Here is a 16,445-nt window from a genome sequence, read left to right as displayed (position 1 = left end):
TGTCGCTGCTGTAGCTGACGCCATGCGTCGAACCTGACTACCACCTCTTATGCTCATGGTTTGACCTCTACCTACATTCAAGGTGAAAATTGTGGCGACGCTGACCTCTAGATCGATTCAAGGTCAAACTTGCGGCCCCGCTGACGGCTCGAAAAGCGGGCGTAGTGAATCTTTTCGCATCAAAAAGAAGTGGTTGGCTCTATCGACCGAACGCCTTAGCCAGGTCAATTTGCAGCAGGGCAATTGTTGTTCATGAGTTTCACTGCAATACTGCAACTCCGCGCGCGAAATATCTGTTTTGGTCTGTATTGACCGTCCTGCACTGATATGTCTAAAATTTGCACGAGCCCAGATTGAGGCAGTTGCCACTTGTGCATAAATGGAGTAAGAGTGCTGTAAATTGTTCTGCGATTTACCGGGAAAATTAGGTCTGCTTTTTAGATCGCATGGAGAACACATTTTTTGCTGCTGCCGGCACTTAGTGTAAACGGGTTACCAACTACCAAACCCACCGCGGCAGTGCGATGCCAGCAGCGGAGTTCTGACTTTCACATTTTTTTACGTAGCACGAAGTCCTCGCATGCAGTGCGCTCTGCGACTTGAAGCACACGTCTTTCCGAAAGCAGTAGCGTTAAAAGCGTACGACTAGAACTATGGCTGGTATGGAAAAAAGGGAGCCAAGCACTTGAAATCAACGCAGATAAAAGGCAAGCAGCCGATACGCAACGAAGTCTCGAGATGACGAGATACGCCGGCTAAGGTCGCGACTAGCCGGCAGCCGGCGACAAGCAAAGCCGCAGAATAGTCAAGGTGGACGGCACAAGAGCCGCTGGCTGCTACTGTGAGGGAACGCGAACTTACATATTATTTTATTTAAAAAAAGCCTAGTCCTTTCCAACCAAATGTACGCAGACAAAATATGTTTCATGAGTAATTAAAATATATTTAAAATCGTTAAAACTTACAAATCTGTAGCCACTTATTTTTCTTATATTTGTGTTTGTCCGCACACTTTATTATCACGGTGGTAGCTGACGTGCGCCTTGAAAAGAGAACATTCCATACGTCCGCTTGAGTGCAGCGTTTTTCATATTCATTCCCGAATAGAAATATTACAGCATAGGAAAACAAAAATATCGACCACACCCTTCGTTGTACCAGGGAAGAAAACTGAACTAGTCAACGAAGTGCAGAAGACAAAGACGCACGAGCATTGCCTTCGTCTTTTCCGTGTTGTTCTCACGAGGGTGCGCTGCTGATGTCCTGAGGTGGGCGTACGCCATTGGCGCCTTCATTTCTTTCATGCGAGAGATCAGTGAAGTAACAGCCAAATCCGCCTTGTAACAGCTATGATGGCGTCAGCAGGAGCTTCCAGTCTGGTAAGCTCCGCTTATTTTCTCGATCTGTTGGCAGATTCTGCTTGCTGTACTTCCTTGCACTACGCCGATAGTGAGAATGTGAGGTTTTAAGCTGTGCAGCTAGGCCCTCGGTTTTTATCAATTGCGTCACTTTAGCATTCCGCGAAGCCATGTATTTACTCTTTCCTTTCACACCGGTTTTGCGCTACAACGTTTTGGCGCCAGTCGCCCTGTTTGCAGTTGCAGGTAGCTATCTTTACTATATTTCGCAGCTGGCGTCGCGGCCAATCTATCTGCGCAATGTTCCGCTTTCTAAGCTGTAAGAGGCTTTGAGTGCTGTGAAGCGCTCACGTTTATTTTGCATATGTAATGCAGTGAGCGTCACGTTAAGTAAGAATAAATGTGGCCGTTGTTTCCAATTGTCGGAACCAGCCAAATAAAAGACCATCTTGTGAAATGTTTTGCATGCTTTCTCATCCCTAGAGCAGTACTTGCACGAACGGTACTCGATTGTAATGAAAAAGGAATGTACAGTAGTCTTCACTAGCCAGACGAGGAATGGTCCGTTTAATGCCACTATGACGGGTACTCTTTAACCGCTGCTGGCGACGAAAGCACTGCTGTGTAAGTTGTCAGCGTCGTAGGTCGTAAAAAATATGCTGCGCATTATACATAACACTGCGTATCTAAAGACAAGTGGTCTTGTTTTGGGGCATGATAATGTCGCAGTCAAGACAACAGACATACCGTATTTGGGAAAGAGCGCAGGCAAATAGGACGAGATGGTCATAGTGAATTGGTTGAATGAGCTTAATATACCGGGTCTTACTAGGAAGGCTTGAAGGCAATTTTCAAAAATTGGATTTTTGAGGTAAAATAATGGCGTTTGTGGCATGGTATTGCCAGCGTTGGCGGGCATCAGAAAACCGATGAAGCACGTTAACTAGTAAGATGGCTAAATATTTCTTAATAATTAACTTTTTGAGTACTAGAGTTCGGCGTCTAGCTGCAATTAGAGATTTGTAGGTGGTCGTTAGTAACCACCATATCAGTTTTTGAAATTTCGAAAACCCGATAATTCTCGCCGCTGCGGCCCGATAAATTTTGGCAGCTTCGTGTGAAATTACATGCGCTTTCGAAAGCTTGCAGGCAATGCAACCTCTCCAGCTTACGTAAATAGTCGAAAATGCTAAATTTTGTCGCGCCACAGCGGCGAGGGTAATCGCGTTTTAGAAATTACAAGAACTGATATGGCGGTTACTAACGGGCCCCGCCGCGGTGGCTCAGTGGTTAGGGCGCTCGACTACTGATCCGGAGTTCCCGGGTTCGAACCCGACCGCTGCGGCTGCGTTTTTATGGAGGCAAAACGCTAAGGCGCCCGTGTGCTGTGCGATGTCAGTGCATGTTAGATCCCTAGGTGGTCGAAATTATTCCGGAGCCCTCCATACGGCACCTCTTTCTTCCTTTCTTCTTTCAGTCCCTCCTTTATCCCTTCCCTTACGGCGTGGTTCAGGTGTGCAACGATATATTATTATTAACGGTCGGGTACAAAGCTCTAATTGCAACTAGACGCCTAACTCTAATAGATTAAAACATAATGAAATTAGTTAACCATCTTACTAGTTAAGATTCTTCGCAGGTTTTCTGACGTCCGCCAATCCTGCCAATACCGTGCCGCAAAATGATATTTTTGCCTAAAAAATCCTATTTTTCAAGATTATACTTATTCTTCCTTGTAACACCCGGTATAGGCAAACTGCGTATGTGATAAGCTGTCACTGTTGTCTTCTGCATCGGTGAGCCCCTAATCGGCAGCCTTTTATTCGCAGGCCCTAAAATCAAGCTCTTTATGTTCTGTATGAAAACATGAAAAGTGCTTACCTGCTTTGATATTTCAAATTTAGGGAATGGTTTTTGAATTTCGTGCGATATGGAACGCTGTCATTTTAGAATTATTTACCAAGGTTAGGGGACTAACTTGGACAGCCGCTTACGAAAGCAAGGTTATGAGGACGGGAGACGATTGCCAACGAAGTAAATTTTATTGCTACGCTTTTTTATTCTATATTTGGGAAGCCAGACATCCCAGAATAGATAGCAGTCGACAAAAATAAACAAATATGAGGTATTTGTCTATTGCTATATACAAAGTTGCGGAGGAGGGGGAGGAAAAAATTTCATTAAAGGAAGGGAAGTTGGGCGAGCTTATGGGTGGGGCCCTCATTCCAGGGCTCCACTGGCTTGAGCTGCCCTGCGTACCTGTTTTACGAGAGCTCGTTGGTCCTCCAGGTTATCGCTGGTCAACAGCGCCTCCCACTGCTCAAAAGATATACTTTCTGTCTGTGTAGTGTTTCGTTTGGCCCCACATCCCCACGAAATGTGAAAGAGTGTGGGGCGGGCCAGGCACCAGGGACTGGTGTCGGAGTATAATGTTGGGTATGTGAGATGTAGTCTTTGGAGGTTTGGAAATGTGTTCGTCTGGATCTGCCGCCAACAGACGGCATCTGGGGTGTCTAATTTCCTATGCGGTGGAGAGAAGTGTCGCCTTTCAAGACGCTGAAAGTACAGGCGTTCGTTATACCCTGAATGTAGAGGGGTAAACGCGGGCACGGTTTGTGGCCCCGCTCGGCCGATGTTGCCTCGAGCTAGAGCATGTTCCCTCTCATTTCCCTCCAGCCCCTCGTGGCTTGGGGTGCAGGTGATTTGGTGGTGCTTTGCGAGGGGTGCAGTGCCCATGAGCCGACTGACGTGCTTGGGAACACGGCCTCTCAGGAAGTTTCGGCACGCGTGTTGCGAGCCTGTGATCACATGAGCGTTTTGGCCTTGGGGCTCATAATGCCTAATGGCAATGGCCACGGCGGTGGTCTACGCGGCCGCTGGGGTTTCGACTTTTACAGAAGCAGTGAATAGAGTGGAGAAGCGGTGGTCCACTGCCGCCACTGCGTACTTGTCATGGTCTGGGTATGCTGCGGCGTCCACATAAACCACGTTCGGGGAATTGGCAAGGCGTAGGCGTAGGTAGGATACTCGAGCTCGTCGTCTGCCTGTGTGAATGCCTTTAAGCATATGTTCCGGTATCAGGGCCACACTGATGTATTTCATGTGCCCTTTTTCTAGAGCGGATTAAGCATCTAGTGCGCGGATGTCCGCAACTGTGCCTACTCGGCGTAGGATAGCTCGTCCAGCTTGGGTGGTCTGAAGTCTTGGTGTTTGAGATGCACGAATAACTGCTGTTAGTTCCGCAAGGATATTTAACATCCCTAGAGCGGTCAGACGCTCCGTCGAGGTGTTTTTAGGAAGCTTAAGGGCCGTCTTGCATACCTCCCTTGTGATGTTGTCAACTTGCTGCTCCTCTCCCTTTGTTAGCGCGTGAAAGGGTAGTCCGTATGTGATTCGGCTAAGTACCAGTGCTTACACCAGCCGAAGAGTGTCTTCTTACCGCATTCCTTGGCGATGCTTGGTAATGCGGCTGATCATGCGAGCTATCTGGTTTGCGGTGGTTTTGAGAGTCTGGATGGTGTGGGTAGCACGGAGGTTGCTTTGTATACAAAGACTAAGAATGCGGGTCAGGTTAACTTCCCCGATGGCTTGACCCTCGATCGTGAGGTTGACGGTACCTGGAGGGTCGTATCTCAGACCATGTACTCGGATGACCTCCGATTTCTCCGGGACGCAGTGGAGGCCGATTTCCGTGGCGAAGTCCTCGACGATCCGGGCTGCTGATTGTAGGGCGGTTTCCTTTTGGCCCAGGGAACCCCTTATGGCCCATATAGTTATATCATCCGCGTATATGGTGAAACCGACATTTGGAAGTGCTTAAATTGCCCGCGATAGCCTGAGCATAGCAATGTTAGCAATGTTGAAAAGCAGGGGAGAAATAATAGCTCCCTGAGGTGTGCCTTTGTGTGGCCTATCTTTGACGTCGGAGCGAGTTTTTCCGATGCCTATCGTTGCCGTGCGGTCCGTGAGGAACCCACGCACGTAAGCAAATACCTTTTCTCCGCCGTTAGTCATTTACGGCTTGAAGGATCGCCTCGTGGGATATGTTGTGGAAGGCGCCCATTAAATCTAAGGCCAAGATGAGATGTTCTTGATCTCTGGGGATGTTGGTAAGCACTTCTTCTCTCAGGAGCAGGAAGGCGTCATGGGCCGAAAGCCCTGGCCTGAACCAAACCATAGTAGGAGGGAAGAGATCATCGTCTTCGATATAATTTTGGAGGCGGGTGTAGATGACTCGTTTATAGATATTTCCAAAACATGATGTTAGGGAGCTGTGCCGGAGGGAATCAAGTGACGGCCGCTTGCCGGGCTTGTGAAGGGTGATAATTTCGGCATCACGCAATCCTGAGGTACAATACCCTTCTCCTAGAGTTCATCATTGAAGAAGTCAGTGATGGCTTTGATATGTGCATGACTCGGGTTACGAATAATAGCGTTTGTGATTTTATGCGCGCCAGGAGCGGTGTTGCGCTGCGATGCACGGGCTGCGGCTTGCACCTCGGCTATTGTTATCGGGGCCTCAAGTGTAGAGTTTGAAAGGCCGTTGTAGGTGATTGGGCAAGGTGGTATTGGAGTAAGTTGCGGAAAGTCCCCACCTTCAAAAGCGAATTTCTGCACAAGGCATCCGCCACCTTTCTTCACTGTCACAACACAATTTACGCTCACGCATTTGCGCTACACTCGTAACAGTCCGGTGATTTTTTTTCAAAATTTTGGTGCATAGAACGGAAAAGGGACAGCTATAGTACGAGCCGTAAAGAGCCTTCAACTTACTCGTCTCACTTCCGAGCCAGGTTATATGTTTTAACAAAACTTTGGATCATTTCAATGTACTTTGCAGGTGAAGTACAATGTCCGCTGGGGCAACAGGAGCAACCAGAGTTCCATCCTCAATGCATCGGATTTAATGGGTGAGCGTTCCCTCGCCCGCTGGTTTTCTTGGCAGGGTTTCAATTGTTCGCCTGTAGTGATTCTTGCTGCCTTGCATGGAAAGAGAGAAACTAGGAAGTGCATACCATTACCTAGCCGGCGTTCACAGGACAACACGAGGTGAAATCGATGGCTTTGCTACTTGCTACTCGAGCCGGAACAAAGGCGATCGTGGCCGCCTTTTATCTCGCTTGGGCTTTTCGGTGCTCCGAACGTGCTGCCAGACAGCTTAAAAGACTGAGCGCGCAAGAGGTACTGCTTTAATTTTATGCTTACGTAGCCAAGATATTTGTTTATCGCTAAGTTCAGGCGCTAAATTATGGATGTCACTGCGAAGTTCGAGCAGGTGAGGCGTACTTTAAGAAGTCGCGGTGATAAATTCTGCCATTTCTGAGGTGCACTTCGCTATTGAAGAGGTACGTACATTTACCAGAAGTCGTGGTTTTACGCGTTTTGAGTCAACGTCTTTATCTTTCCTTTGAAACTGTTGTGTATTCATTTCTTTCCTCTTTGAAGGGAGAAGGGCGTAGGCTCCCTTCAAGAGCGCCTTGTCAAATATTGGCTGAATGCGGCCTTGCAATTTCAGAGTTCGCTTGTCATGCGAGAGATGCGGGGTTCGATTTTCAGTGCTGTGGCGTGCCCATCGGTAGCACAAGCTTGAAAAACGGCCTTTCGTCACATTACCCTCCCTTGACATAAAATCTATCTGTAAGAGAATGAAATTCGTATTATGCGGTAATGGTAATTGCTACCCTGTTTAGCGTATTCAAGATTATGTCAATGACCCATTTTTCAAGTATTTCACTGTAAAGAAGCCAAGCACCAAACAACTTTAAGAGGAAAGCTTGTACTCACTGTATCACTGGGGATCAAACCGTGCACATGCCTCATGCGAGGCGAACAATCAAACGACTAGTTCAAATGCCTGTTCTCAGATGGACTTCTTCAGCGTCTACTTCCTTAGCTCTGGATGAAGTTTCCTGTGGATAAAAACCGAAAGGAGCGTCCTTGAAATAAAGGGATTTCCTAAAGTTTGATACTTTGGCAGAAGCTTTACTTTTCTGCGAAGTGCAGCCCATCTAGAGGGAAACACGCCGAAAACTTCATAGCGCATTGCGAAAGTTCAATGTAATTTGAACACACCATGGTGGACTGGGCGTGGGATCTGGTTACACCCAAAATAAAAAAAAATGGTACGGCTTGAACGTAGGTAATTCGGGTAGGACGTGCGAAAGCACATAAGGCAACACCGCTTCAAAGGTAACCGCATGCATGGTCTTATCATCAGCCGCTATCAGCAGCCCTCCGCCGGGGAGGAGGGGGCGGAGTGGAGTGCCGGTTTCGCGCGTTGGTGGAGGAGCTGCGCAAGGCCTCCGCTGCTGGCGCTACGTCGAAGGTCAAAGCTTGAGGCTGCACACGTACCCCGGATTTTTCAGCTTTGCCTGTTAGGTAGTGCTGTTGTACTAAAAAGGCTGACATGCTTGATATTTCGCCTTTCCCTAAACAGCCACGTACAAGAAGAAAGTGCGCGCTGTTCTTTGGAAGAACAAGAACTTGGCACGAGCTCTGGGGGCCTCCAAGAAGATGGTCAGCGAGTTAGAGAAGTCCAACAGCCGCCAGCAGAAGGTGTTCAACCTGGCCTTGCCGCAGGTAAGAATCAACGTTGCAAGGGTTTAAGTGTAGCGCGAGGAAAAGAGACGTCTTTCCTCTCCACGTATTAGTGCGTCCCTCCTGCTCCTCGATATATACAATGCGTTTGAGCTAGATTTTGACAATCTTTAAGAAATCAACGGAGTTTCATTTTCAGTGATTATAGCGCGAAAAAGGACGAGACTAAAAGAAATACCTGTGTTGCCATCGTTTTTGTTGTTTGTTGTTTATTGTGCTTAAGACAGTACAGAAGTAGTGCCAAGGGGCAGAGGCAAAAGGCGATAGCAATGAACGCCTGACTGGGCCAATGTCCCTACAAAAACTTGCAGCACAAACAGCACACACATAGAAATGAAAATAAGGCAAACTTGCACATGAACAGAGGAAATCTGTCGATTACAGAGGAAATTAGTAAAAAAACAGGATTGAAGCCAGTACTAAGTAGTCAAATTATACAGTTGTGTAGCCTAAGCAGAAAATAAATTGACAGAATGAGTTTAATAGTAAAATATAGAATCAATCAGAGGGCATAAATTCACGTAGTGGGAAATGATACACACAGACAACACTGCATTTTGATATGCTATTCGTACGCAGAGTCATTGACCAAATCCTGTAGGTATGCTTACAAGTTATGTAGAAAATAAATTTTCCCCGTTTCCTGAAGGAAATGAGGGAAGAACAACCATTAATGATTTCGATTAAAGGCGGGAAAACATTCAAGCATTAGGAATTTGCCAGTTAAGCTGTTGCATACCATAATTCGTTCTAATTAAACGCTTAAGGAAGGAGTTGTGTCTGAACGTGTAATAAGGTAAATTCTTTGTGTAAGTAGAAAGAAAAAGTTCGCTATTTGCTTTCACCTCTAGATAGATAGCTTCGGAAAGCCGCTGGTAGTACAAGGCTTCAAGTTTCAATATACCATCTTTTACAAAAAATTCAGAGACGTGTTCATAAGACGATAGGCCATGAATAAATCTTAAACCTTTCTTTTGCATCAGATATAATTTACTAAGGTTTGATTTTGAAGTTACACCCCAAACAAGTAGACAATAAGTCAACCGTGAATGGATGAAGGCGAAATATAGCTGGCATTTTAGGTTCTTTGGAAGGTAGGCTTGAATTCTATTTAGCATCCCTAGCATTTGAGCAATACTGCTTTTTACTGAATTCACATGGTTCGACCAGAGAAGGTTTTCATGAAAATTGACCCCTAAGAATTTATGCTCGGATACTCTTTCTAACGTTTGCAGGTTAAATTTCAGTGCATGCGCAAGATTGGTCCGCTTATTTTTAGGACCAAATAAAATATATTTTGTTTTTTTCACGTTGAAATTAAGTTGATTAGCATGAAGCCACTGAGACAGATTTTGAAGCCACAGATTTGCGGTTACGCACAGGGATGTTAAATCATTAGCAGAAAAGAAAACATTTGTGTCGTCCGCATAGAGAATAATATCTTGGGTTTTGGAAAGTGAGACTATGTCATTGACGTATAAGAGAAAAATTACAGGGCCGAGAATGGAGCCTTGAGGGACACTGAATTTTATTGCTCCGGTGTCTGAGACGATACTGTTTATAGTTACATATTGTTTACGATTTGTCAGGTAACTGCGGATCAGTTTCAGCGGAAGGCCTCTTATATCATAATGAGGTAATTTTGTATACAAAATGTCATGTTTTATGGAATCAAATGCTTTCTTAAAGTCTAAAAATATACCTATGGTGTAAAGTTGTTGCTCAGTATTATTGAATATTTTATCTCGGATTTTTAACAGTGCTGACTCAGTGGATTTGCCTTTCTGGAATCCATATTGACACTCAGATAGCAAGCTGTGTGTATTTAAATGATTAATCAATCTGATGTTAATAGCTTTTTCTACTACCTTTGATAATAGTGGCAAAATTGATATAGGTCTATAATTACCTATATCATTCAGAGCTCCTCCTTTGTGTACAACAGAAACTTTCGCTATTTTCATTTTTTCAGGAAAAACACCTGTCACAAACACCAGATTAATCAATCGACACAGCACATCGCATATCAGATCTGCCACAGCCTTAATTGGTAACACACTGATACCGTCGAAACCAGACGCAGAGCTGTTCTTAATATCGCTTATTATGCTGACAATTTCCACGGGAGTAAGAGGTTTTAAAAACATGGTGTTCTGAATGCTATGTTTAATATATGTGGTAGCTTGTAGAGATGATGCTGAGTTCGTGGCACAAAAATCTAGGAAATGCCGATTAAATTCATTTGCAAGGCTTACGCCACTAAAAAGTTGCTCTCCTAACTTCATTTCATTAGGCATACAGTTAGCAGGTTGTCTCAACAAGCTCTTTATTGTGCGCCATGTTTTTTGCGGATCGAAGTGAATACTGGCAAATTTATCAGTATAGTACCGCATCAGCCCCTAACTTATTTCTAAATTTCCTAAACTTTTTTAATGTCTCTATGTCTCTCGATGATACGAACTTTTCAAAGAGTTCATTACGGGCTTTTATTCTGCGCAGCAGGTCTTCAGTTATCCACGGCTTTCTTCCTTTCTTGCTCTTTTTGTGTAACACCAAAGGAAATGCAGTGTCGTAAAGTTTAATCATTCGTTCAAGAAACTGATTATAAAACGAATTCGGATCTTTCAAACGTTTAATAACGTTCCAGTCTACTGATGCTACTAAATATCGAAAATAAGTAATGTTGTTTTGCGTAATGTTTCGCCTCGAAATAACTGGGTCGATTTTCTGGTTTCGGCATGAGGAAAAATTCGCGAGAATGCAAAACTGCGCCATGTGATCACTGATATCAGTCATTAAAACGCCAGCTTCTAATACATTTTTTTTCATATAAGGTAAACATAAGTCAATCAACGTTTCAGTAGATTCTGTAATTCTAGTGGGGGCCTCAATGATGTTAATAAACCCACAAGATGCTAAAAGATCCGTGAATTCCCGGGCACGATCAGACACATAAAAAAGATCGATATTAAAGTCGCCCATGATTACAACAGGCATGTTCATCATTGCCATCTCATCCAACATAAGTTCAAAAAGACGACAGAAATCATCAAACTGACCAGATGGAGGGCGGTAGATTACACCAAATATGAAAGAATGACACTTGATGAAAAGGGATTCAAAGCAAGGGTTTATAAAGCAGTGCTCCGCCATGACCTTATACGATAGGTTATGCTTAACGAAAAGGGCCACACCTCCTCCTTTTTTGTTTGTTCTGCAAACTACTTCACATGAATACCCGTTGAAATCTACTATGTGGCGACTGCCAGTAAGCAATGTCTCGCTGAAAGCTAAGATGTCGAAGTCGTGGCACAACGAGGCCAGGTGTATGTCTAATTCATCCTTTTTGCGACTTAAACTGCGCACATTTAAATGATACAAGGAATAAAAGCGAGACCTTTCCTTTTTTGAAACTGCAGTGCCATAGGATACGGCATCATGATAAGAGTGTTGCGGTGGTAGCATTTCCATCTTGACGTAATGGGCGCACGAGCAATTCCAGCTTCTATATACACCAGTTTTTCGAGATCACTTTCAGTGTGAATCCTAATGATACCGGCACCTACATTTTTCGCACAAGCACATGTCCATTCTTTTGCCACGTGAAGCGATAGCCTTTTCCTTCACTTTTTGCTCGCACTAGCCACAAAAGACGTTTATTCATTGCCGTAAGGTTGTCTACAAACCATAAGTCTGACGATATTGTCTGAAGATGAGAGCGACTTCGCATCCATTTCTCTTTCAGATTGCTCGATGAAAACCGTGCAATAACAACGGAGTCTTTACCCGGTCTAGCTGGCACGCGGTGGACAGACTCTAAAGTCGAATCCGTTAGTTTAGGTAGATCCAGTTTACATGCAAGGTCATTTAATTTCTCAAAGAGGTTTTCATTATCTTCCTTGACCATGCCGTGAATTTCAAGGTTGTTTCGACGGCTGTATTGCTCCAGATCGTTTAGCTGAAGCTTCATGTCTTTGACGTAAGGAAAGTTGCCAGACTCGATTGCTGCAACTCTTTCTTGCATATCAGCAACATCCTTGTCGTGAGCATCCAGCTTTTCTAGAATTTTGTCATACTTGTCAGACACAAGTGCGATTGACGCTTCAATTCCACCTACCTTTGATATCAGTTCAGAAAGCGCCTCAACCTTCGCCACTAGTGGGACAAGCAATGAAAGCTTTTCATTTTTGTCATTCAACTTGGATTCAAGGTTAGCATTTTCCGGCGTTGTGGAAGTCGACCCACTCCGTTTTTTTTTTGCATTTTCACAAGTCTTACAGTTCCAGTTAGCCTTTAAAGAGTCGGCCTTCTTGCGATATTGATTCGCACTGACACCGGAACATTCACCAATATGATATGCATATTGGCATGAAATGCATGTAATAGACAATCCATCGCTAGCTATTTCTTCGTGGCATGACAAACATTCCCACATACTGAGAATATATAAGTGCAGCAACAGCAGCAGCAGCAGAAGTAAAAAATAATGAATAAAGCACAGACTTTACCAACCTGCAAGTTCGATGGAAAGCAGTTATTGACGGCACTTAGATCCGTCCGCTGCTGCTGCTGTGTGCAAGTGGCGATGTCGTCCCTGGTGCTCTTCTTATAACTCGACGCCCGTCGTTGGATCAGCTGACTCGACGTTCAGTGATAGGCCGGCAATCTTGATACGCTCCCAGGTGATGTGAAGGCAGCACCGGCGAAGCGAGGCTTGGCACGATTGGCGAAAACGCCTGCAAGTTCGATGGAAAGCAGTTATTGACGGCACTTAGATCCGTCCGCTGCTGCTGCTGTGTGCTGAAGTACCCTAAAATGGCATGCTATGTAGGACTTACCCAACTTATCAATCTTTAGTGAACGATGTCGACGAAGGTTTTACTGGAGCACGCTCACAGCCGTCTTGTACAGGTGAATATATATTCAATTCACCTTTTTGCTAATAACAAATTTAAATTACCTGTCTTTTCGTCTTCGCAGCGGGCCGTGGTTCTACGATGAGAGCTAGTGATACGTAATCAGACAGGCCAGCGCAAACAATTTCTGTCCAACATGGTAGCGTCTATCCGACAGCATTGTGATCGTGATAGGAAAACGAAACCACGTGCTCATGCATAACTGACGCTATGACCAGCTGACTGTTTATCCATTACCGTTTTGTGAAATTGATTTCCTGCAGTCAGGGCGCGGTTGAGGGTACATATTATCCCTAAGCAAGAGCGTACAGGGACGTCATGTTTAAACCTCGCGTGCTGTATTTCAAGCGAAAAAAACAAACTAGGAAGTCTCTTTTAAGAAACGAATCTTCACGGCATTTTTAAAGACACTCTACATCTTGCATGTGAAATTTTTTCGCTGAAGTTACTGATTATAAACTGGGCTAATTTACCTCTCTGAATTGCAAAACTAGGAGAGTTTAAAAATACGCTTACCTGGCGATGACAATAGCCTATCATTCTGCGCAAGGTAAGCCTTCGTTAATCTAGTTATCATTTTACGAAGTTTGGCAGAAGTTAGCTAAACCCTTAGTTGTGAACTTTCGACTGGCGGGAAGATTTTTAAACCCATTTTCCTAGGAGATAAATCAGATTTTTGCTGCCCAGTCAGCCTGAACATAGCCAGATGTGTTTTAGAGGAGAATAATTGAATTTCGTTTTCTCAGTATTCCATTGAGGGCCTTTAAATATATTTTATTCTTGTTTGTGTCATACATGTTAATCAAGATATTATTCCCGCAGTGGTTTTATAGACGATTTTTCAACTTTATTTTAGCAATAGTTATATGGATGACGCCTTTCACATTGTGAAAACTATACCGTTCATCTAACAAGACGTGTCCGCGATGCCAATGTACGCCATAATCTATAAACTCCAGTTCTTGAGCTGGCAAACGAAAGTTCTCGAAGTGGGCTTTCAGAGTAAATGCTTCCAAGAATCTGTCGTCGGTGAATGTGTCGCACGTTGACTTTGGATTGTGCGCACTTATGTGAGAAGGGTTGCCTAGGACGGTTAAGGTCAGTTTAGTTTATTAGCTTAAAAGTCCCCGCTGCGGTATTACATAAAGGGTAGGTTCTTATACATACAGTAAGGATTATGGTAACTCATTATTGAAAAAAATGGTCATGCAGAAGTTGCAAAAAGGAAGATGGGCAGGTAGTAGCAACGATTTCGTGGGGAAGGCCATTCCAGTCGACCTTTCTATCACATGAACTTGTTTGTTCCCCATAAGACAAAAAATTGGAATGTTTGTCTCGGTTTGTCGAAGTTAAAGCACCAGATAACCTAACGATGTCCCTTCGGAGCAGTCTTAATTACTTGTTAAACTGCACAAGAGTTTATTACAAAATTGAAAACTTGTGATTTCATTCTAAAAAAAGAGAAATTTAGTTTAAGCCTTCGTGTTGGGCTGTACTAGGGTATTACGCCTGACGCCGCGAAGCTTGAGTGGAGCACGCGGCCATCGTAATCCGCCACGATTTGCTTAATGAAGTATTAGTGCAAGGGTTGTTGCAGTGGGCAACGTCACTTGCCCTGTGGTCTTGGTATATGCGGCCATGTTACCGGAAGCTTGGATGAAAGGGAAATAAGGGGAATTATTCGAATTAGGGGAAGCTGCAAAAGATAAATGTTTTATATTCATCCTTCACCCGCTAAAGTAGCTCTTTAAAGAACTTTTTTTTTTTGAAATGCGTTTCATTGGGCCCGGAGAGTGTGGTTCAGGGCCCCGTTTAACGACCTTCTTTGTGACTGATGATTGTGCCTTTTGGCATCTGACAACGTACTCCTACTATAAGTGAAAAAGAGCTATCTTCTTTGCTAACACTCCCTGCAGGTAAAGACGTTGCTGGTAATGGCTATGCAGCACTCACGCACAATGTACGAGTACCAGTCACGAGCCGTGACTCTGCTGGATGATATAATGAATCCCGGTGTCGACTTCACTCTGGTCCGAGTCTCCGATGCCGACGACGGTGCAGACATTCAGGACCGGTGCGTATTTTTTGCCGTTATTCACCGTCGCACATTCCACGTCCGTGACAAACAGGCATCGGGAAGTGGTAGTCTGCTTTCTCTCCAGCCAAGTGTAGTTTATTTATTGAAAAACTACTGGATGCATTGAAGACCAAGGAGGAGGGCAAAACATAGAAGTGAATGAATGAATAAAGTCATAATCGCAAGAGAGGGATGGCTCTCGGTCACAGTTGGGGAATTGGGAGGATTTGTGGTGCAGGTGCAGTAGTGACTTTTATTCGATCGTTTTCATAGCCTTCAGAGCTGCAAGTCTTACATCCGTCGGCCTCCTACACTACTCGAAGCAGGCCGTTCTAACTACTTTGCGCTGCGATGGCATGTTGGGCTGCGGTGCTGGATCGTATCTGGTCTACTATGGTAGCCATGTAATTATGTGATATGTGCTGAATTACGAATTTTCTTCCTCGCGAGAGAAATGGGCAAGTCCACATAAAATGTTGGATATCTCCTTTGTAGTGTTCTTGGAAGTGGTTGCATCTGTCGTGCACAGGTGTTTCCGGTCTGGCAAGAGGCCACTTGTGGCGTATGTACGAAGTGTACGCTGTGTTTTCAAGAGCTTTGTGTAAGAACTCTTGTAGCCGAGTGAGCTTCAGTGTCAAACACCGGTGCTTGTGTTCTTTACGATAACCGGCGCCTGCTCTCCGCTTTTATTTATGTGCGAACGTAGTGTATCAGTGCTTTGTGGGGGGAGCCTTCATTGAAGTTTTCGATATGGTTTTTGATCTACCGTGTTCGGCAGGAAGTTGAGGTGTGGGGCGTTGTACGTGTGATCAACCCGACCCGATTGCGCGGCTGCGTTTCCCCCTCCACGCCAGTGCGACCCGGTGTCCATACAATTTTGCCGTTTGTTCCGACGTCTGTTCCGGATGTCGTTGGTCACCGCATCTTTTGCAGTTTGTGCGGACAGCTCTGCTATTGATGCGCATGAGCCAGTTACGATTCGATAGCGATTTAAAATTCTCCGTTCCGCAAAATCACCTGTGGCGGTGATTGTGCTGGTGACGGCTCTCCATAAAGCAAGCAATTTCGTGTTTTAGATTGAGCCTCCGTGTAGGTGGCATCGTTTCTGGCCATTGATTTGAGGTTCTGGCGCACAGACCCTAGTCTCCCCAATAGTGGCGTTTCTAATTTCAGCGCACGTGTAGATGTCTGCTGTGTTCTCCGGTGTCTTCACTTGTGTTCTTTTTTCAGAAAATTGCCTACCCACCGCATTTCGCGCGCTGTGACCTTGTCCTAGCACTGGCGTCCCACAGGGCAAAAGAAATTTAATACAGCAAAATCACGAGCGAACAACTTTATATTAAACAACAAGAACCGCTTGGAAAATACTTGAAACTAGTTCAAATAAAGAGAAAAGTATTAAAAGACCAAATATATTCAAGAAAGCGCATTGAGTACACGTTGATGAAAGACAGTTCTAGTATGGAAGAAACTACTAATGCACGTTCATTTCAATGG

The 16,445-nt window shown here is 44.7% G+C and overlaps 1 protein-coding gene across 1 annotated transcript in view; it reads left to right on the top strand.

Annotated features, from left to right (window-relative positions):
* The first annotated feature begins 1,352 nt into the window (after positions 1-1,352).
* LOC144124197 (uncharacterized) overlaps positions 1,353-16,445 on the top strand; it is a 53,718-nt gene continuing 38,625 nt past the window's right edge. Inside the window, exons 1-4 of the mRNA XM_077656848.1 lie at positions 1,353-1,379; positions 6,199-6,268; positions 7,795-7,937; positions 14,788-14,945. Of these exons, the coding sequence (XP_077512974.1) occupies positions 1,353-1,379; positions 6,199-6,268; positions 7,795-7,937; positions 14,788-14,945 (398 nt within the window). The remainder of the gene's footprint in view (positions 1,380-6,198; positions 6,269-7,794; positions 7,938-14,787; positions 14,946-16,445) is intronic.

Source organism: Amblyomma americanum, chromosome 3 (genome assembly GCF_052857255.1).
Source record: "Amblyomma americanum isolate KBUSLIRL-KWMA chromosome 3, ASM5285725v1, whole genome shotgun sequence".
Classification (NCBI taxonomy): domain Eukaryota; kingdom Metazoa; phylum Arthropoda; class Arachnida; order Ixodida; family Ixodidae; genus Amblyomma; species Amblyomma americanum.
The sequence above is the reverse complement of the archived record's forward strand: the minus strand, read 5'-3'. Positions and strand labels throughout refer to the sequence as shown.